This window comes from Astatotilapia calliptera, chromosome 18 (assembly GCF_900246225.1).
Source record: "Astatotilapia calliptera chromosome 18, fAstCal1.2, whole genome shotgun sequence".
Lineage (NCBI taxonomy): Eukaryota > Metazoa > Chordata > Actinopteri > Cichliformes > Cichlidae > Astatotilapia > Astatotilapia calliptera.
The window spans coordinates 11329136-11351467 of record NC_039319.1 but is presented as its reverse complement, the minus strand read 5'-3'; the positions used below and the strand labels follow the sequence as shown (position 1 = coordinate 11351467).

Sequence of the window (22332 nt, the reverse complement as noted above, 5' to 3'; positions counted from 1 at the left end):
AACAATGACAAGCTTTCAGAGAGGACAGAATTAAAATTCAAAGGCAAGGCGGTTCATTTTAGTTCCAGGAACCCCTGTGCAAAAACACTTGACTGATTTTAATCACATTCTTATTTATTTCAGCTTAGAGCTTGACATGACTTTTTAAAACCCAGTGTTGATTTTCACTTTATTTTCACAGTGTAACAGCACCATCTAGCAGGTTTCTTTAGGAATTAGTGTTGCTCACTGAAGCTATTAGACACGCTCAATCTAAAAGCCTTGCCTTCACGGCACTGCTGGAATAGTAAACATTTATTTGAAGAATAGGCTTTTACTAAGAGTACTTTATCTCCCTGTCTGCTGTGCAATCACATTGACTCAGGATTACTGTCTACATGTGTCTCCACCGCTCGGCTATAAGGCTGCAAAAACAGAAGGAATGACTCATGGAATATGATTGGCGTTTGGCAAATACCACAAAATCTCTGTCTGAGAGTCGCCGCATTACTCTTCCCATAAACAGAAATTAGAGTATAAACAGAATTTGCATTAAAAAGGTTTGCATTTTCTGAGGAAAATTACCTTACTCATCAGATACAATGCAGTGGCACAGTCTGTGTTTGTTTGAATTTAAAACAAGCACATTATTACACAAAAAATGAGCCCTTTAACTTATATGAACAGAACTGCCACAAAGCAATTATGAAGCATTTGTTGAGAATAAAAGATTTGATATGATAAAGTTCTCGTCCTCCTGAAACCCATTGTTTTAAAAATTGTGCTTAGGTACAATGAGACTATTCAAACAGAAGCTGCAGGTGTGAACCTCAGTAGTAACAGAAACAATAAACACTATTTCTGCGCTTCACCTCATTATATATACTCAAGTGCATTAAAATGCAAATGCATGCTTAAGCTGCTTTAACAAACACAAAGCCTGCACAGTGCCCTTATTACTTTGTGACTGTGGGATCTTTTCTTTCACGTCACATTAATGAAGCCATTTATATTAGTGACAAATACGATCATCCTTCTCTCCTTCTTACCTCTTTATTAACTCCATTTGCAGCTGGTGTTTAGTGTACTGGGGTGTGTGTGTGTGTGTGTGTGTGTGTGTGTGTGTGTGTGTGTGTGTGTGTGTGTGTGTGTGTGTGTGTGTGTGTGTGTGTGTGTGTGTGTCATTAAAAATGTATAACATCTCTCCAAACAGTGTCCTGACAAGCCACTCATGCTCATTGGATATCAGTCATTAAAATTTAGCGGAAAGGCAAAGCATGGCCTAGGCAGCTATCAGGTTACTCATTCAGGCTACGGATGAATTTTTCAAAGTCCTCTTACCTCTACAGGCACCGCTGCTGATGTCTCAAGGCTGTGCGCTCTGACATTGCCGTTGTGCGTTTCTGCCGTTATTGTAGCTGGGGTGTGACAAAAGCCAAATCAGCAATAACAACATGACTCTCAGGGTGACTATACTGATTCATTTAGTACTGCTCTTTGACAAGGCTGATTCTAAAAAAGGTGAGTTGCCATTCTTTATCTTGATGGAGCAATGCTTAAATTTCATGGGAGTGCTTTATCTTGCAGGTACTGTATATAGAGAGAATGGTGGGATCCAATTGTTCAATGTCAGCTTGTAATACACTTTCACGGTGAACCATGACTTCTTTCTCTGAACTGAAATGAAATGTTTTTTCTGTTTTGTTTTGTTTATTTTTTGTCATTATAAGGAGTCAAATGTGGAGGAATCCTCTCTGCTCCATCTGGCAATTTCTCCAGCCCAAACTTCCCAGGCCTATACCCCTACAACACACACTGTTCCTGGCTAATTGTGGTAGCAGAGGGCTCCTCTGTCCTCCTCACTTTCCACTACTTTGAGCTGGAGTACCACGCAAGCTGTGCTTATGATTACATTAAAATATACAATGGCATATCTGAGGATGAAGGGAACCTCCTCGGGACATTTTGTGGGGACATCTCTCCACCTCAATTCACCTCTTCTTGGAATGTCATGTCCATCATCTTTCATTCAGACCGCCATGTGGCCTACAGGGGCTTCACTGTTGGCTACAGAAAAGGTAGCTTGTTACACTTAATGCAATGTGACAGGGATAGTTGGCCAAAACTTGAGTTGATTTTGTCCGGCCATGTTTAGACAGTTTAAGTCGTGTCTTGTAAGTGAAATTTCTTGGTTTTGACCTCACTTAAATATTGTATATTATATTCAATTAGAGCTCATACGGATCCTAGTGGCTGCGTAGATGAGGCAAATTTCACAAAACCATAATGCTCACAGTGAACATATTATCGTGTTTACAATTTAGTTACTGTTTTCTTTTCTAAAAGTTGCAGAACTATTAGCATGACTAGAAATGCCTGAATTGTTGCCTAAAGTTTGGACTAACAGTTAGCTATAAAAATGCAGCACACTGAATAGAAAGCGTGCATGTGATTTCCAATGCAAATCTAAATCTGCATTTTTTCTTCTCTAGATATGTGTGGTGGAGTCCTGACTGGACTATCTGGAGTAATTTCTAGCCCAGGCTACCCCCAGGAGTATAGCAACAATGCCGACTGCTCTTGGGCCATCCATGTGTCTAACACAAGTGTGGTCACCTTGGTGTTTTTGGACTTCCAGCTGGAAAACAATGAAGGATGTAACTTTGACTTTGTAGCCCTGTTTGACGGCCCAACAGTCACCCACCGGCATCTGGGTAAATACTGTGGGACAGATAAACCCCCCAACATCATCACTACTTCCAACCAACTTCTCGTAGTCTTCAAGTCTGACTTCAACATTGGGGGACGTGGGTTCAAGGCCTACTATTATTCAGGTAGGTGAATTTGATTTCGGCTTTCTCACATCAATATGCAAAGTCCTTTTGTGTTTTTTCTCCTTGAGTGTTCATGTTTTTGGTGTAAATGCAGAAACCTAAAGGTAATTTTTTTTCAATTATCAACAATTTGACATTCGACCTAAAGCAAATTATGTTTAAAAACTTCTGTTCACTCACAGAACAGAAAATCTATCTTGAAACCCACAAAAAAATCTATTTCAAAAAGCTAAAGATCAACAGGGAACATTTTGTGAGAATGTTGGATTTTAAAAAACAGAGAACAATGGATTTTATTATTGGCTAAAGGTATTGCAGCTCGACTGAAACAAGCCACAGGAGATATCAAGAGCATGAAACAATATACCCTAACAATCTGATCAAATAGAAGCATTTCAGTTGCAAAGAAAAAAATCCTCTTTCATAGAAACTGGGTAAACACCACCATCATAAACACAAATGTGAAGGTCCTTGACTGGTCTAGGGACACTCGAGTTCAGTCGAAACTGCAGAGTAACTTTTAGAAAGCTGCTCACAGACTGTGCCCATTTGACCTTGTTGAGCATAAGCCAGCTGGCAAAAAGGATAAAAAAAAAAAAAAAAACTTGAAGAGACACCTGTATAAATGCCGTTTATAACCCCCAGCCCATCACAGATCTAACACAGAGAGGCAGACAACCACACACTCTAATAGTCACACACGCAGCCAACTTACAGTCACTGATTAAATCAGTCATATAAACATGTCTTTGGTCTGTGGGAGTTAAACAGAACATCTGGAGGAGGCTCTGGTAATGTCATTTGCCCATTTAAAATTTATTTGCCAGACACAGTGACCAGGATCTTAAACATAAACTTTTAGTCCGAGACTTACATGAGGCTGCATGGAGAGGATGAAGTACAAAAAAAGCCAATCATAAAATGAACGCAGTGCAGCAAGCTAACATCTGCAATCCAAATGACTATCTGATTGGCTGTACTTTAATAGGTGAGTGCCAGCAGGTGCTGTCTCATGTGAGTGGCAACTTTAGCAGCCCAAATTTCCCCAACATCTACCCAAACAACATTAACTGCCACTGGAGCATCACTCTAGCCGCAGGCTACCGCATCAAACTCTTCTTCCCCTTAATGGACTTGGAGGACCGCAACAGTTTATCAGATGAGTGCGACTATGACTCTGTCGCAGTTTATGATGGGAATAGCCAGACGGACGCTCTGATGGGACGCTGGTGTGGCAGGGAGCATCCTTCTTCTCTCGTCTCAAAGGGCAACAAGTTGCTGGTCGTGCTCAGCACAGACAGAAATGAAGCACACAGAGGATTCACCGCTTCTTATCAGGGAGGTAAATATTCCTTGTACAGGCGTATGATTAACTTCTAAAATATCTTTTTGTTAACTTTTTCCATATCATTCTTATGCTGCTCTTAAAAAGTGTGATTTTTTTTCCTCAATCCAAGTGGTGCCTGTAAATGTTAGCTGCACAAGATCAGAATTCACCATTGTGATACCCCAGCAGTCCTTACCTCAGCTGGACCGTGAGAGCATCTACTTAGGAAACCCGACCTGTACAGCGCAGTTAACGACCACTTCATACAAGATAGTGGCTCAGTTTGTCGACTGTGGTACTGCCAGCCAGGTGACTAACATGTTCTCATTTACTGGCACACTATAATAGGCAGCAATTTGCCCTATTTAAACTGCTAAACAATTGTTGCAGACACTTGCGACTTGCTTCTATTAATACTGTATCTAATGATCCCTTACAGAAACATCGGAACATCACCATGCTTGTAAACAAACTCTACATTGATTTCTCTGATGGGAAGCAGGAAAATGTACAAGAATATAAATTGCAGTGCGATGCCCTGCGGAAAATAGCATCAGTGTCCATCATTTCTGCAGAGGAGCGTCGTCTGGAGGAGCAGGCCCAGCAAACTGACAATGGTAGCAGTGGCAGTGAAGGGGATCCAGAAGCTGAGCCTCATGATTTGAGCGATATTGTCTTTATTAGCATTTGTGTTCTGGCTGTTATTCTCATGGTTATAGCTATTGTTTGGCTAGTGCTTCTTTAGATATATATATATATATATATATGTGATTATATTAGCTCTTCTTCATCAAAGACAGGACTCCAGTGCTTAAGTTGTCATGCTTTAAATCATGTTTCGTATAAAAATGTTCATTTACAAGACAAAAAAACAATGCACCTGTTGAAAAAGAATGCCTACATTATTACATTACAAAAAGGAATAGCATTAATATCATCACCTACAGTATTCTTTACAATGATTCATGTGCAGTTGCAAAAAGTGCTAGGCTACTGATGTGCCACAAAAAGATTTTTTTTTAAACTTCTTTACAGAAAATCAAGAAAACAATAAAAATAAAATGTAAAAAAATGTGTGCATAAAATCCTTCTCCAATTGTATTAAAACTATTTTCCATATACAGCTGGCTCTACATAGTTTATTATTCTGTTATTTTTTGTATTTAGAGACCAGCTTGTTGACTGCTATTGTGCTGTTCTTCACCTGAGCTCTGACCTCAGGGTTGTGTTTGAAGGCAAACACAAGTGCTCTAACAGTCCGTCTGTATGAAGTGCTGACCAGTCGGGAGCTCTGGTGAAACACTTCCCTCTCGATGTTGTCTATAAGACCAGAATCTTCCTGTAGGTGAAAGATGAACAGAAATATTTCAGGAATGAGTCAGACAGACAACAAGTAGCTGTAAGATGAACAAGCATTCAGATACTTCTTATAAAGAACATGCCAGTGCTGGGAATGGAATATTTTAAATTAATAAATGTGCATAAGTTAAAATACACTCGTAAACAGCGATCAATAAATCATATATGCTGATTTTCAGGCTTACATTCAACATGTAACATGATAAGGAAGGAAACGGGAAGAAACGAAAATAATAAAAAAAATAAATCTTTCTAAAGCCATGTTTCACGATTGCCCTGAGATTCTCCATCTTACCTTGACCTCTAGTGCTTCAGACATGAGCCTTCTAGCGTTGCTCCTGAGTCCTTCAGACTGTTTGTCCGAGCGCACTTCAATGGATGGCTTATTGGAATTCTCCTCGATGAACGTCCTCCAGTCCGTGTAAACCTTTGCTGCCATTGAACTTACTTCGGGATCCAGATGCTTTCGCATTTTGTTGACAGTGTGACCTTAGCAGAGAGATGTTTTGATTACGTATGTGAATATTGTGAATTTGACTGGCCTGGCATTTATGAGGAGAACACTGTTTTAATGAGTGGTTTGCTCTTCAGAGTTATAATTCTCATGTAATAAGAGAGTAAAAGCAAACTCAGCTCACATGTAAGCTGTTATTCATGTTATAAAGGTTGGTTGTGCAATCTTTGAACTAAAATGGAAACTTAAATGACTTTCTAACGACAGCCCATCTGTATAAAGAGTTATTAAAAATTGTGTTTACCTATTTTCGTGGACTTGAGCACCTCCTTGGAAGGGACCTTCTTACTCAGCTCTTTCAGGGCAGTCAGCAGGTTGTCTTTGCTCTGTTCTGGCAGCTCCAGCATTGACTTGTAACGCATGATGTCCTCAATAACAACCACTCGCTTTACGAAACACAAAAGGCAAGCAATTACTACATAAATGCGTTAACACACAATACATGCATGCCTAATGTCTTACCCGTAGAGATTCAATTGTAGTCTGTTTGTACACCTTTTCGTCTGTCTTCGATTTTTTAGGTGCGTCTCCCTTAGGAAGCCGCACTACAAACTTGTCCATGTTCAAAGGCAAGCCAGGAAGCTCCTTTGTAGAAAGAATGAGATTGACAAATTTTAATACAACAGTTTGACTAAAAAGAAGCCGATTTCCTACGTGGTTCAGCTAACAGCTACTTTTTGCCTTTCGGGTAACGTTGTCTAACTCAAGCCAAATTTAACTGAATAAATGCTTTGCCAGTGTTAATTATGTAATTCCGCTATAGTCTACTAAAGGATAGCTCCATATTATCGCTACAACTGCGATAAATAATCTCTTTGATAGAGCTAACAGTAGCTGGATGGCTATGGTAAATAATGGCAGTGGCAATGTTGCCTTTACGTACACTCGGAAACAATGAATCTCTTCAGCAGATTAGAAAGATGTGGAAGCCCTCGTGTACAAAATTTCAGTAAATAAATGACCAACGTTTTTGTATAATATGAATATTAATTTTAAAGTAATATAATACTATTATTATATTAGTATCATCGCTGGTATTCTCAGTAAAATGTCTTTTGAATAATTTGGCCTTATCTTCCTCTCTGACTTTTCGGATATCAGTCTTTTTTTTATTTATTATTTTTGCTTCGGAAAACAATACAAATGAACACATTGATTTTTTTCCACTATTTATTGTTTGATTATTGTTACTGTTAGGATTTTAGGTTTTTTTTAGTCAAAATATTATTGTTGAGTATTTGTGGATATAGTTTACAAAGAAAAAAAAGAAGACGGAAAACACAAACTGTTTACATTGAATACAAAACAGAACTTCTCATGTTGGAACATTGTTTTCCAAACAAGATTTTAGGGTTTTTAAACTTAGCAAACCTTAAATTTAGCAAACTCTGAAAAAAGTCTCGCGCGAGATAAAGTTCCCGCGAGAACACAACCCGATAAGGAGAACGAGGAAGAGGATCGTGTTATTTGTTTAGGTTTTGGCAGGCGAAATGGGGTCTCTTTCCTCAATTGTCTGCACTTTGGGACTCGCCGTCCTTTTCGCAGGCACTTTAGTATCTTCAGATGTATTTGACAGCGTCTTGGGAAACACTGCGTCCTGCCATAAATCATGTGAAATGACATACAGTTTGCATACCTATCCTCGGGTAAGTTGTCATATTGAAAAGGAAAGCGACTGCTGCTACCATTAGCTAGCTTTTGCGTTTAATAAATGGACAAGCGTGTGTTTTTTCCTTTTTTGCAATGCATTTTTCTTCAGCGAATATTGTTTGTGAATGACAAGTTTTGAAAGTGCGTCATCTTTCAGCTGGATATCCTTGTTTGTCGAGTCATTCAACTGGTCCTCCCGTTTGTTTTTTATTGTACAGGAGGAAGAACTATATGCCTGTCAGAGAGGCTACCGCCTGTTCTCCATTTGTCAGTTTGTCCGTGACAGCGAAGATTTAAATCAGATCAAATCTGAGTGTGAATCAAGTAAGCTATGCACTGACCCAGTTAATTCACAGCTGTGCTGTCGAAGAGGTTTGCTAACTAATTACGTGCTATGCTCGTAACAATAAAGTATTTCTTACAATCTGCTTCCGTTTTAATACATCCAGTTCCATGGTGTAAGCTTGCTCTAGAGACTCTTTGTTCTGTATCCACAATCCAGTTTGATCTGTTGGCTCTATCATCTATTATCGCTCACCTCTTTCAAACTTCTGCAGCCTGTCACAAAGCCTACACCCAGTCTGATGAGCAGTACGCATGCAACCTGGGCTGTCAGAATCAGCTCCCCTTCGCTGAGCAGCGAAATAAGCAGGTATGACTGTGTATAACGCATTCACGCAGTGGCTTCCACAGAACCATCTGCAGTATTAGTAGTTTTTTTCATAGTTAGTTCAGATTCAGTGAATGCATTTAACTAAAGTTTAAATGCAGAGACTTGAAATTGCTTTTGCAACTTTACTGTAGGGATGGCTTTGGTACTGGAGCATGCAGCTTTCATTTAGGTCAGCTGTTTGATCTCTCTTGATTCTGTATTTGTTGCACTTCAGCTCCCACTTTTAAAATAATCCTTTGTTCAATATGTTTGTTTGTTTTTTTCCCCCAGTTGGAGAGCATGATGCCTAAGATTCACCTTCTGTACCCATTGACTTTGGTCCGAGGTTTCTGGGATGATGTAATGAGTCAGGCCCACAGCTTCATCACTTCCACATGGACTTTTTACCTCCAGGCTGATGATGGCAAAGTCATCATTTGCCAGGTAAGTAAAAGAAAACCAACCCCCTAATCTACCAGATGCAAAACAATGCACTTCACCCTGGTAATGTGCAAATGTAATGGAGCAAAATGACTAGGAAAAATAAATGAATAAAAATCTGCCCTATATTTAACAGGCTGTACCTGAAATCAAGTTCTTCTCCCAGTTTGAACTGGAAAAATATGTTAAAGAGGAACCTCAGAAGAGCTGTAAGAGTTTCATTCATCCTCTTAAAAAATAAATAAAGTAATTAGTTAAGGACGAAAGTAGTTTTGATCTCAAAGAATGTGTTAGGTTAAGGCAGACATCACTGAATATCTTTCTGAGTTTGGTTTCTTGTTTTCAAGTTCCTGGACTGAGCAGCCCTGTATTTAAGGACTACGAACGCACTTTAATCCAGGAGAGGGACAGAGACATGGCTGGGGACCACACCTATAATGACGAATACAATCTTTTCAGCTCTCTCTCAAGGTTGGTTAGCACATTTCTGTCTACATTGTCCAAGAGGTGCTGTTACTTAACTTGAACAGGATATTAATGGTATTGAGGGTCTTGCCTTTGTGCAGCTACATAACCTTGATACTTATCCTTTACTCCTCAGGAATCCTTGGCTACCGGGGTGGATCCTTACCACAACTCTGGTCCTGTCTGTTTTTGTCCTGATCTGGATCTGCTGTGCCACTGTGGCAACTGCTGTGGATCAGTATGTACCTGCTGAGGTATGATATCTGTTCTTGTTTGATTAAGTGGTTTACAGCAGTTTGTTTAGCACACAAGCTTAATCTGGGCGTATCTGCTATGTGTGAATTTAGTTGCTGTAGTTCTGTTTTTATACTCCGTATAAATTATTTTTAAATGGATAATTGCTTATTGTGCTGTTGCAAAGTTAAATAAGAAACTTGGTTCCACTTTCCCATCTGCATAGTAATTATGAAGCTACAGCTACGAGGTGACTAGCATATCTTGGCACAAAGGTTGGAAATGCCAGTCTTGTCCAAAATCACCCAACCAGTATTTCTAAAATGAGGATTCTCAAATTATGCCCTTTCCAGAGCCCTCTGCAGAGTAATTGCACAAATCTACATGTCATTCATATGTAATAAATCCCATTATAATGTGGCAGCACAGAATGATACCAAAGGACTATTTCTTTGTTTCCAACTCGTCTTTATGCTTTATATGTGTGCCAGTCCTTTGTGGAGTCTTCAAGGAGCTACGTGGACCTTTATCCTCATGTTATAGCAGTGTACTGTCACCAGGGGGCAGCATCAAAATATTTTGTCTCCAACGACAGCTGGTGGCAGAGCTGCAGAGAACACAGAAATCATAACAGACAAATGGCTTCTTTACAGTGAAGAGAAACACTGTTTAAAAACAAGAAAATATGATATCCACTTCTGCTTAATTCAGTTTCTTATGCATACTTTTTCATACAGTGTATATACACTTCTTCCATTTTGTGCCAAATGCCACTGTTGCTCCCTTCAAGCAGATGTTTCAGCCAGTCAGTATTCTGCCTGCGCGTACCATCATTGTGTGTTTTAGAGAAGTGCATGCAAGCATGTCTGCATTGGTCGCATACTCAAAATGCTTCACTCTGTATCACCAAAGACTGGTCTCAAGAAATGTAATAGCCACCTTACTAGACTAACACGGGCAAAAAAGTGACTGAATGAACAGAATACCAGCAAAAATACCAGACAAAGGGCACCTTACAAATAGCGGGTGGGCTTGGTGTGTGCATTTGGGCTGAAGTTATTTCCTGAACAGTCATTTTGACACTTCTGGTTTATATATAGACCAAACAATATGGAAGCTTTAGAGATCGTGGCTGGCAAAAATGTTTTTTAAAGAATTCCTTGAATAATGAGGTTTGTGTTGACAGGAAAAAAAAGAATCATCAAAACGATGTTTAAAAAAAATTTCCTTTTTTTTTTTTTTTTTCTTTCAGAAATTAAGCATCTATGGAGACAGTGAATACATTAAAGAACAGAAACTGATTCCATATCCAGCATCCTCCCTGCTGATCATCACCTCCAATGGATCAGAAGAGGAGGCTGGACCACTCCCTTCCAAAGTGAACCTAGGGCAGTCTAACATCTAGAACCCAAAGGGGGTTATTTTCTTTTATGTATAATCTCAAGTTGATTTTTATCCTTTGGCTTAAGACCTGTCCTGATTGTAGTCTTAAGTCACTACTTTCAGAGTCTCACTACTTGCAGAACTTTTTTTTTCCACCCCTATTTTTTTATTTTTTCTCTTTTTGCCTCCTGTCAATCGTAGCTTTTAAAGTTGGAGTGATAGTTTTTCTGTATATTGGCATAATTGAGGCATTATAGCACAGTGACAGCAGTACAAGTCAACTAGGTTTTGGGGGGTTTATTGCAATTTTGGTGTGCATTAGCTCTCTATTCGTGTGCTTACTTTATTGAATGTTTAAATTAACTCTTTGTGACTTGAAGTGATGCAAGTTTCTTCCAAACCGTTAACTTTTGATAAAATAGGTTGTGGTGGTACTGCAGACTTACCCTGTTTGCTTTTATGTTTCTACTGGGGTGATAACCTAACGATATTGAATTTTACAGCAAAATTCTCTGCTCTTTATATAAATTGATAGTGATGGTACAAACAGTAAGTCCTTCCTGCTTAACTGTTGTCTCTTCTTATCATAAGTCAAATTAAATACAGAGTGAATCTAATGTCTGTTTTTTGTTCTTGAAGTTTAAAATGCCAACGTATGACTCCTATTGCAATAGATAATAGTTTGCAAAAGGAGTCGTAGAACTCTTGCTCAATGCCTTCACACAACTACACAGGTAGATTTTACTTTTTATTATACCACAGTAATTACATTTAACTGCAGTGGTCTAATTTGCATCTCTGACAGTACATTGTAGTGGGCACAATGTTGCCTTTTTATGTAGTGCAAGACATGCAAAACTTTCTTTTGATCGCTTATTGCTACACCTCACTGTTTTCTAGAATGGCTCTATAAAAACTCTGAGGCAAAACTGAGAGTAGCTAACACTTCCTGTGTTAGTGTTTATCTTCAATCTCTGCTATGAGGTTAAAAATTGTATGATGGGCCGCGTGTAAAGTAATGCGCCTTCACACAGCTTTACAACTGCAGAGGGGAAAAAAAAACAGATACCAAGTTTATTTGAACATTTGCTTGTATGACTACTTTACCATTGGCCTCCTAAAGCAATTTTCTAGCTACCTGATGTTATAAACATTATAGAAAGACCTGTCAATAAAATGTCCTAGAAGACATCTCAAGAGACAATTACGTGGTGAATATAAGGGGAAAAATCATGACCAAATTTATCTGCTGCTCCCTCTCTGTGGAACATGTACCATTTTTCTACATTGAAAAATGACCGTGCCTCCAGGTTTTCTGTGTGATAATTTGATTTTAGGGGGGGAACTGCACAGACTTGACACATCAAAGTCTGTTTACACGTCTGGGGCAGTATTTCTGCAGTTACATGAAAAAAGTTGGACAAAACCTTTTGTGGCATTAAAGAAATGTGTGCAACATCAATATAAATCGCCCGAAGTGATTTAAGTTGAATCAGCACCAGTCGCGCATGGACTTCCAAGTTTGAAAATGAAAGAAGAATCTAGGGTTGCTTAATTTGAAAGAAGTGGGTTTCCCAGACCGGTGAAGCCTTCTCATCATCTCTGCTTAAAGCCTGAAGTCATCACCCCCCACTGCCATAACAAACCAGAACCTTTGAGTTGAGTTGCACTGTGTAAAGTCCAGAAAAGTAAAGTTCTTGCTAGGACCCATGAGCAAAAATTTCTTCCAAACACATCCCCAAGATTAGGCCCAGGACAATAATCCACCTTGTCCTGTTTAAAGTTACTGTTGAACAATAAAATGGATAATAAAGAAGACGAATGCAAAAACAATACTTTATTGTTAAAAAATATACAAACCTTATCAATTTAATCCCAAAAGACATTTTTGTATTATAACCAGTGGAAACCATCTTCCTTCCCTTGAGTCTAAAGGCAACCTATTCATTGACATGTTCAAGTAGCTCTTCAACCTGCGTGCTAGTTTGGACGCATGCCTTAATAGCTGTTCAACAAGTCAATGTCCTCTGCAGTAAGAGTTGGTGAGGACGAACATTTTCCCGGAGGGCTTTCATTTGAAGTGTCACACGTTTCCGACTGAAGCCTCCTTTTTCTGGGATCATGGCAGGGATTCTCTAAGTCATTTGTCCTGGAGGGAACCTGTTTTTCTCTTACGTCATTGTTCGCCGGTCTGTAGAAATGGAGTCTCTCACTCTTATTCTCTTCCGTGCTCTTATGAGTCAGAGGTGTTGCATTCAGTACCGTTCTGACAAACTTCTGCCTGCCAACTACAGAAAAAACAAATTTTAAAAGTGTCCAATTATTTATTTAAAAATAGGCCATCGCTGTGTAAATATGAACTTACAAAAACGAAGTGCCGATGTTCTTGAGTCTTCAACTTTTTTCTGTTTTGGCATTTGTGAGCTATTCATTTCCCACTGGTTTACAACCTGAAAACATGCCAAACATTACTTCCTGACACTTGTTATTTAAAAAAACAAAAAAAAAAAACAAAAAACAGTTGTGATCAGAAGTTTAAATCCATTCATCATGGCATGAATTTCAGGTTATTCTGAGCTTTTAATTATTTATTTGAGCTGTAAAACAGAATATGTTTTTATAGCACTCATTGACTTGACCATCAGCAGAACAATGGGAAAGTCAATGAAGATATAAGAAGAATTGTGGATTTACAAAAGTTTCCAAGGTTTCTTGGAGCCATTTCTAAAGAACTGCAGATTCCAAGATCATCAGTTGAAACAATGGTGCTTTGATCAAACTGTCGCCCCCAGATGAAATTAAATTTGTTAAGATATTCAGGAACAACCCAGAAACTACCAATACCCAAGGCTGCCTTGAATTGGAAACGACTGTAACACCAGCATCACGGTCCACACTGAAGGAAGTTTTAAATGGCTATGGACCAAGACGGTGCTGACTAAGAAAGGAGGAGGACTGAATTTTGCTGCTCCCTACATGAACAAAACCAAATGCCATCTGGAGAATTTTTTTATGTTCAGACCACACAAAGATTGAACTATTTAGCCACAATGACAGGAGGTATGTTTGGAAAAATAAAGGTGAGGCTTTCAAACCCAAGAACACTGTATCAACTCTAAAGCATGGCAGTGGTAGCATTATGCTTTGAGTCTGTTTGCTGCCAGTGGTACTAGTACACTGCACAAAGTGGTTTAAATAATGAAGGAGCACTACCTCCAAAAGTCCACCTCAAATCAACAGCTAGACGGTTAAAGCTTGCAAACAACTGTGTTCCAACAGGACAATGTTCCCAAACACAAATCAAAATTGGTTTTGGTTGAGGTGCAACTTGCTAAGGGACATTTAACCAAATGTTGGTGAGGCTGTATGTATGAATGGAATACAGAAATTCCAGAATAAATTCAAACATGTACATGTTTTTTAAAGTTATTAAAGATGTGTACAATACAGTGATTCCACCTTGGGGGGGAAATATTTTACCATCATCATACCCATAATGAGTTTATGTAAACATCTGACCACTACTCTATTCTTCTATCAATGTCAAATCCGCATTTAAACATACTTACCTGTTCAGCCCAACCTTCTGTCTTGCATCTTGAGTGATCAAAGGCAGCCAGTGGTTTCTCAGAATAAATTAGTCCTAACAGGTTCGACATTGTTGCCTTCAATCCTGTGCCAAGCTAGAGGTATACATTACATTTAGATGTCAGTATAACAATGAGCCACAGATAAGTGTTACACACAACTATTGATGTTATACCTTCAAACTGGTTCCAGATACATCAAGATTTGCAAGTTTTGGGAGACATGTGAGGTATTCGAGAGCCCTCTCTGAGATATTGTTGTCTGGAAATGACAGATTATAGCTGATCAACAATTTTATAATGATGTGAGTTTTGAATACTTCAAATCTGGAGGGGATGGTATTTGTGCCATCACCATGAAATCAACTAATAGTTTGGTAACCAACAGGAAATATCCAGAAGCTGAAGACAGTCCAGTCCCTTGTGCATCATACGGATAGGTGCGGTCAGTCGTTGGAGGCCAGCATCTGACAGGCTGTTACTACCGATGAAAAGTTGAATCAGGCTCCTAGAGTGGGAAAAAAAATGTTAGCAACAGCTTTTATTAAATCTTTCATGTAATTTATTTAGGAATGCAATACCTTGCCAGTGAGGTGGATGTTAGATGTTGAAAAAGCTCATGATTGTCACCCAGTTTGCAGCCAAACAAATCCAGAGACTTCAAATTATGAAATGTTTTTATTTCATCCATTCGCTCGTGCAGAAGTGGAAACCTGCAGAAATAAAAGAGGAACAACAAATGCTAGCTGTCCGTGGTAAAGAAGAAAAGGAACCTCGCAGTTTTTTGGTGGCAGTCCGACTCACCTGTTTCGTAAACACAGTGATTCAAGTACCATGCTTCCATATGCATCACTGAATAACTGCAGGGCTTTTGAAGAAATTTCTGGGTTTAAGAATACACGATTTTCCTCAGCTGCTACAAAAAGTTTATCACCTATTTGCTCAGGGAAGCCAATCAGAGAGTCTACATGATGAATATTGTCAACTACAAACAACAAAGTGATGTCAAAGAGAGATTTTGTGGTATATCGCAGACTTCCCTCTTCATTGTAGGTGAATATAAAATGCTCTTTTCTGGGCACAAACGGATTTGTCCTTCTGCACGATAACGCTGGCTTTGGCTGTGCCAGGACTATGTCACTGACACGACGAAGACTTCCTCTTTCTCGGACATAAATGGTGCTATTGTCCATAGTAAGGTCGCACTATTAAGGGCTGCACGTTAAGTCAGCAAAAACTCGAAGTAGCTCACAAGCTAGCTATTAAATAGTATCATGTCCTTGGCTAAAATTAGTATAAAAGGACACCCAAACCCTGCAGTAAAACTCTTTTACTACTTTTTTGCTCCAAATATTTCACATTTTACGGCATTTGCTTTACTACTTGTATGCATTATGACAAATATTCCGGGTTTCCTACGGTAGCCGCGGTTCCTACAGTGCAAGCAAGTTACTGGCAGCTGTGCCTGCTCACTTCAAAGTAAAAGATGGTTAACAACGAATGCTTGTTTTTTTAGGAACTTCTTACCAAATTGCGTATTCTAAGTAACAAGAATGTAATATGAGAAAACGTGTACATACTTTATAATGAACCTCTCAGGATCTCACCAACTAGTAGTTTAAATGAAAAAAAAAATCCAAACCCTTATTTTGAAAATGTTTAGGAAGAAGTCTTGTTTACATCCTTGATCGAGCCTGCTCCCGGAAGTGCCAACGTATACGGCAGAAATTAAGTGATTTTTATGGGTTTGGAAGGATAATTTGGTAATTGATTTTCCAAAGATGATAGCTAAAACATATTTTAAAAAGACTGATACTTTTAATGGTTGTTTTTCTGTCTTAATCAGATTTTACATAGTTGTCAAAGTTGATGATCTGCTAAGTGAGAACTTGGTAGCTAACTCAGCTAACTCATAACGTCTTTTTCCTTTATTGGTTATAGTGTGCGAAGTCTTAAACATTCCCCATATCTTCCTGAGGTTAAGTTGTTGCCCTTGTGTGACAATTAATTTCCTGTGCGTTTGAGACGGACTTCGCTCTTCGAATCTTTATAAATGGCGTCGAAAAATGATCCGTTTCAATTTCAGGGTGAGTGTCAATCTTCCACTGTGTTATGGAAATGTAGTTGTTTATTTTTGTGAAAAATTTAAACTCACAAGAAGCGATCGTTGACATTTTGCATTAATCCATGTCAACTAACTAGAATTTGACGAAGCTGGCGATCTGTTGGAAGCCAACAGAGATGCAACTACCATCAGCATCGATGATGAAGATGTGAAGCCTAAGCAAAGCACTGCGACTGGTTTCTCCACTGAAGCTGATACTGAGGATCCACTTGCCAATGATGACCAGGCAGAGGTTAGGACAAGCCTTTGAATTTAATATATTTTATTAACTTTTAAGATTTAATTTAATTTTTCCACCAAATCCTTGAATTTAAGCTTCTCTCAGGGCAAAAGAAAAGTCCCTCTTTTTGGTCTTTTGAGTACTACCAAAGGTTCTTTGACATCGAGACCCATCATGTAAGTTTTTTTTTTCTAATGACTTTTTGGCACCATTTTTGCTAGGTCTCATCAGATTCCATATTTAGTGGTTTCTAATATTTCTTTCAGGTAAAGGAAAGGATAATTGGATCAATGATGCCATGGCCTAGAAAGAACTTTATTAATGTCTACCTCCGTAGAAATCCTGATCTCTATGGTTAGCTCTTCATAGTTTTAACAGATATGTCTCAATCAGATTTTTTTTGTATGACACTAGGTGTATTGTTCTTTGATGTTGTATTCTATTGGTAAATGCTATTTTCATGGAAACCCCCAATAAGGAAACAACTTACATGTGTGTAACAACTGCTTTTAGGACCGTTCTGGATTTGCACCACTCTTGTGTTTGCCACTGCCATAAGTGGAAACATATCCAACTTTTTGGCCCACCAAGGCGATCGGGACTACAAATATACCCCAGAGTTTCGAAAAGGTTTGCTCCTCTTCACTCTCATATAGGGCTTTTCAATATGACCAAAATCTCATATCCCGATATGAGACATTTATCGTCCCGATATAAATCACAAAAATTTTACATTTTCTGAAAATTCTGTGAATCTTGGGGAGCTTGACTTGCGTGAATTGTTTCCAGCTGGGCGTCCTTTACCTGGAGTCGAGTGTTTTAACCAATGCATGAAACGATACATTTTTAGACATAAGTTGTAACGGCCGCCGTTTTATTTGTGAGTATTTATTACACGGCGTCTTCTAACGTTTGAATCTATGGTTTATTTTTTTAGCGCCTGACTCCTCTTTTTTGCTTCTCATCCGTAAACACTCTGCATACTCGTTCACGTGATTCAGTTTATTTTAAAAAGTCTCAACAGGATCTTGAGCTTTACTGTGAAAGGTTTATGTGGAAAATAAAAGAGCGGACAAGCGATGGTTTTATCATCGTTGTTGCTAACGACAACGCATACAAACAGGCCAGTAGTGTGGTTATATTAAATATGAGAGAAAGAGAGAACTTTAAGAAATTAATATAGCCACTATAGTGACCATCAAAACCATCAATGATCAAAGCGATGAAAAAATATTGCCGTAAACAGTTTATTTTGCGACACCACGAAACAAACGATAGCGTAAAATGAAACGATAGACGTTTTTTTATATCGTCACCCGATATATATCGTTATATCGAACAGCCCTACTCTCATACACGTTTACATTAAATATGGGAGGGAAACAGCCATTTCACACTGAGTTTTGATTCTTTATGTTTTCCAGTAACCATTGCTGCAACAATAATCTTCAGCTATGCTTGGTTAGTGCCTCTTGCCGTCTGGGGTTTTCTGCTATGGAGAAACAATAAAATGGTGAACTTGGTGTCATATGCCTTTATGGAGATTGTCTGTGTGTACGGCTATTCTCTTTCAATATATATACCTGCAGTGGTAAGAAATTTTGTTTTTTTGTTTTGTCTTGTGTTTTGTTTATTCATTTTAAAGTAGTAGTAACAAATGAAGCACTATACTAAATTTTAGGCATTTATATAACCCCCTAAAAGCAGATGCATATTTAATTACATGATTTGCTGGTTTCTAGTTTTTTAACTTTATTTTCTAAATCAAGGTTCTGTGGATTCTCCCCTTTAACTGGCTGAGTTGGTGCACCATTGTGGTGGCACTCTGCCTCTCTGGCTCAGTACTGGTTTTGACTTTCTGGCCTGCAGTCAGAGATGACCACCCCAGAGTTATGATAGCATTCCTGTCTGTGATTGTGTTGCTCAACATCCTGCTGGCTGTTGGTTGTAAGGTAAATATGGCTACTTTTGATATTTAATGACAAAATAGTATTTGTGCTAATCCATCTATTTCATAACGCTTATCCATCTGGATTTAGATAACAATGATTGACTCTTTCTAATTTATCCTCTGTGATGTCAGCATGGCCTAGTTTTGAACCCACCTCTCCATTCGCCATTCACAGATCCGATCACTTACACTGATATTTTGGCATTTGACTCCTCTGTGGGTTTTTGGGAAACAAATATACTTTATAGTGTCAAGTTGAATCCCTCTGGGGAGATGTGTTTCAGCGGAAACTATGACTACATTACTACATGGTGTGAGAAAGGGCTTCTAGTAAACTTCCTATCATGAATACTGTCCGGTCCTCAGGGATATCATATGTCCCACCACATTGAAGTAATTAGTCTTCAAACTAAGCCATGTCTGAACGCTTAACAAGATGAATGGCTTCCAGAAATCCTGTATTCTTTTCTCTACCCCTGAACATTTGCTTCACACCTACTCACAGTTTGGATTTCGTGCTTACCAGTTTCTCATAACATGTCTTTGCCCTGCCAGTACTCCTTTGCACAAGTTCTTTGACACTTTTTTTTACTCATTTGGGTTTTCTTTTGCAGACCTACTTTTTTACTATTCCAGGGAACAAGACGGTAAAGCCAACAAATTCGACGACATGAAAGACTTGCATTGTCTCGAGGTACCAATAGTGACACAGAAGCTTTTTAAGCTTTTACATATACACTGAAAATCTGATATGTATTTATAATATGTATCTACATTGTGTTTATTTCATTTGTTGTTTGCATATTTACACTCAGTAGTGTCACAAAGGAGGACTTTAATACATTATTGACCCATTTTTGGAGCCTTGGCTCACATGTGTGTCATTTTGACCTACTAAATCTGACACAGGACTTCCTGTACATGATTTTGCCATGCCAAGGCAAGTGTTATCCCCTTTTTGTCTTTTTCTTTTTTTCTTTGAAATTGCAGGCTCTCGTGTTGCCTTATTAGAGAGAATCAAGTTGCTGTGCTGATGAAGTCATGCAACGTCTGAATTTCACCTGAACTCGTACATCCGGTCTTAACACCTTAACCCCTGTATCCTGAGTGCGTGTTTGGATCAGCTGTGTGACATCTGAAAATGCACAATAATAGCAAGCGTGTGGGTTTTGTTTTCTTTTTACGGGTGCTGGATTCTAAACTTTATGCATATAAATGGAGTATGGTTTAAAATAACAAAAAAGGTATATTTTAGTATGACCTTTATACTTAAGTTACATTTTTAAATATTTCTATAACAACACATTTCATAACTGGTGACAGCATCGATGGCATGTATTTTTATATTCCTATAATGGGAAATGAATCATTTGTAAACAGAATTTTCTGTGTAAACAATTATAGATATGGTGTGTTAACCAACGACTAGCGTTATTACACTTGGAGCTGTTGTACGTTACTCTTAAGTTTCTACAAGTCCACCCAACTAATGCCAAAGACCTGTGCTAAACTTTTAAATGGTCATGTAAGTGTTTCTGGAATTAATTTGGTAATGTTTTTGATCGGAAGTGTGGAATTTATTGATTCATGGAGAAAATAAAACATGGTTATTGTGGGAAATGCTGTATTTGAATGTCATTGTTTTATATTTCTAGTTTATTGCAGATCTTTAACACAAACTGAGACAGGTTTCCTTATATTATATAACATAAGTAGTTGCCTAATTGTTTCTTGTCATGCCTGCAGAAAATTGATATCCATCTCAGGTGTCATAGGTCAAAAGTTAATATTAATTAAATACTAAATCTTATATAGTGCTTTTCTACTCAACTTGAGCACTCAGAGCACTTTATGCAACATATCTAATTCACCCATTCACACATTCATACAAGCACTTTTTTGTATGTCTAAGTGCTTTCTATCTAACAGTCATACTCTGAACTCTGGGTGGTTGCATTGGATGAGTGCTTAAAATACTTCATGTGATTCTTCATTTTAGGCAGCCTTGAGTCACCCCGGCTTTCACGTCCATGTGCAACGTGACTCATTTCTTTGGGTTTCTAACTACTTTGTTTTCCAATACATGTCAACAATTGGAAATTTTAAATATTTAAAGAAGAGATTGTAACTAATAGGTATAAGATGAACATTTCAAAGAGATTAACTTTAAAAGTGAGCTGCTGCTACCGTTTTCCAGCTCATCCATCTAAACTGTCACGTGGTCGAGCAAACCGATAGAATCTATCGTATCACTGTTTGGATTCGCAGATCACCCGCAGTGGAAAATCTCACAGTATATATCCAAAGCTGACCACATGCAGGCACACGGTGTGTGGTCAGCACTTTACATTCAGTGAACCTACGTGAAGACTATGCTTAATATTTCCACTAATTAAGTAGAGCTACTTTTTTTTGATTAATTAACAAAACAGAAAAAAGTGTCACTTGAACCTTTGTCAAAGGGATGGTGGCGTCCTAATTAATGGTCATTCTAGCCCCAGCTTTGAGTTACACAGGAGCTGCCTGTCAAACAGGTAACCCTATTGGAGGAATGTCACCTGCCTCAGTCTCAGAAGTCTAGACAGCTGCACATACTTGTAGATTTATCAGCACAACACAGGAGGACTTGATTTGCTATTTGTTCTCATTTTTGGGGAATGCCTTTTAATTATTTTTTATAGCTATAGACATATATATTGTGACTTGAAGACCTTTCCATAGGATGGCCACTTCAAATGGCAAAGGTGAAAAAGTGTCCAAATTTGAGATGCTGAAACTTTTGGAGAAATGCAGGAAAGAAAGGGACGATGCCATGCACAAAGAAAGCGTTCTCAGAGAGAAGCTCAGGCAGTATGAGTCAAGGATGCGTTCAACAGAGGCTATGAAACAGAAACTGAAGACTCTGGCTCTGGACAACAGGGAGCTGAGGAAACAGGTGAAGGCTCTTCGTACTGAAATTGGACTTGAGTGCAGCCCTAAGTTCAATGGAAAGACCACCAAGGACATAATCAATGACTTGCATGAAAAAGAACGTGAGTGCAACTCCCTGGTGGAAAAGGCTGGAAAACTGAGTCTGACCATTGATGGCTTGACCTCAGAGTTGGCAAATACAGTCACCTCTAAAACACTTTTAGAGGATCAAGTACAGTCATTGCAGCAAAATCTCAAGGATATGACAAATAACCAGCGTCGTCTGCTTAAGTTGTGGGAAGACAAGAAGTCCCAGAGGGAACAGCTTGCCCTCCCTGCAATAATACAGAAACCTGGACTGAAGCCACCCGTCCATAAAGCAGTTCAAACCGACATGTCCATCAGTTCCACTCAAAAGCTTCCAGCCAATGCTTTTGAGATAAAGCCATTTTCACGGGACAGTGACAAAAATACTGTTTTGGATAAACACAGTTTCCCATCTTACGGAAACGGCTATAGTCACGGAAAGAAAGCTTTCGTGCATGATGAAGCTAAAGGAATACAGAACTGACTTCACTGACAGCTACTGACTCTGCACTTGAGATGGCAACTAATTACTGGACTAATGTTACATAATGACAGAGTAAAATGAGACAGAACTTTAAAGCTGATTTATGTTCTTGTGTAATTCCATCTTGTGA

General features: G+C 38.6%; 6 protein-coding genes across 6 annotated transcripts; 4 read left to right on the top strand and 2 right to left on the bottom strand.

Moving 5' to 3' along the window:
* Positions 1-1433: 1433 nt before the first annotated feature.
* Positions 1434-4897, top strand: cdcp2 (CUB domain containing protein 2). The gene is made up of 6 exons (XM_026149976.1): positions 1434-1500; positions 1710-2057; positions 2472-2813; positions 3802-4155; positions 4271-4449; positions 4580-4897. The coding sequence occupies exons 1-6, from the start codon at positions 1434-1436 to the stop codon at positions 4883-4885; spliced, it is 1596 nt and encodes a 531-aa protein (XP_026005761.1). The 3' UTR covers positions 4886-4897.
* Positions 4898-4951: 54 nt separating this feature from the next.
* On the bottom strand, positions 4952-6943 carry tceanc2 (transcription elongation factor A (SII) N-terminal and central domain containing 2). Its single transcript, XM_026149645.1, has 4 exons — positions 6476-6943; positions 6258-6399; positions 5795-5988; positions 4952-5479 (listed from the first exon to the last, which is right to left on the bottom strand). The coding sequence occupies exons 1-4, from the start codon at positions 6572-6574 to the stop codon at positions 5291-5293; spliced, it is 624 nt and encodes a 207-aa protein (XP_026005430.1). The 5' UTR covers positions 6575-6943; the 3' UTR covers positions 4952-5290.
* A 488-nt stretch (positions 6944-7431) lies between these two features.
* On the top strand, positions 7432-11455 carry tmem59 (transmembrane protein 59). Its single transcript, XM_026150254.1, has 8 exons — positions 7432-7659; positions 7882-7987; positions 8221-8315; positions 8607-8759; positions 8893-8965; positions 9104-9227; positions 9358-9475; positions 10708-11455. The coding sequence occupies exons 1-8, from the start codon at positions 7504-7506 to the stop codon at positions 10858-10860; spliced, it is 978 nt and encodes a 325-aa protein (XP_026006039.1). The 5' UTR covers positions 7432-7503; the 3' UTR covers positions 10861-11455.
* Positions 11456-12660: 1205 nt separating this feature from the next.
* lrrc42 (leucine rich repeat containing 42) lies at positions 12661-15897 on the bottom strand. The gene is made up of 7 exons (XM_026150253.1): positions 15230-15897; positions 15007-15138; positions 14812-14933; positions 14602-14687; positions 14408-14521; positions 13204-13288; positions 12661-13126 (listed from the first exon to the last, which is right to left on the bottom strand). Exons 1-7 carry the CDS (start codon positions 15616-15618, stop codon positions 12837-12839), a joined length of 1218 nt encoding a protein of 405 aa, XP_026006038.1. The 5' UTR covers positions 15619-15897; the 3' UTR covers positions 12661-12836.
* Positions 15898-16095: 198 nt separating this feature from the next.
* yipf1 (Yip1 domain family, member 1) lies at positions 16096-20341 on the top strand. Its single transcript, XM_026148725.1, has 10 exons — positions 16096-16188; positions 16367-16512; positions 16628-16782; positions 16866-16946; positions 17037-17124; positions 17284-17400; positions 18195-18361; positions 18540-18722; positions 19336-19415; positions 19712-20341. Exons 2-9 carry the CDS (start codon positions 16479-16481, stop codon positions 19393-19395), a joined length of 885 nt encoding a protein of 294 aa, XP_026004510.1. The 5' UTR covers positions 16096-16188; positions 16367-16478; the 3' UTR covers positions 19396-19415; positions 19712-20341.
* A 60-nt stretch (positions 20342-20401) lies between these two features.
* On the top strand, positions 20402-22317 carry LOC113009989 (uncharacterized). The gene has a single exon (XM_026148726.1). The coding sequence runs from the start codon at positions 21444-21446 to the stop codon at positions 22200-22202; it is 759 nt and encodes a 252-aa protein (XP_026004511.1). The 5' UTR covers positions 20402-21443; the 3' UTR covers positions 22203-22317.
* The last annotated feature ends 15 nt before the right edge of the window (positions 22318-22332 follow it).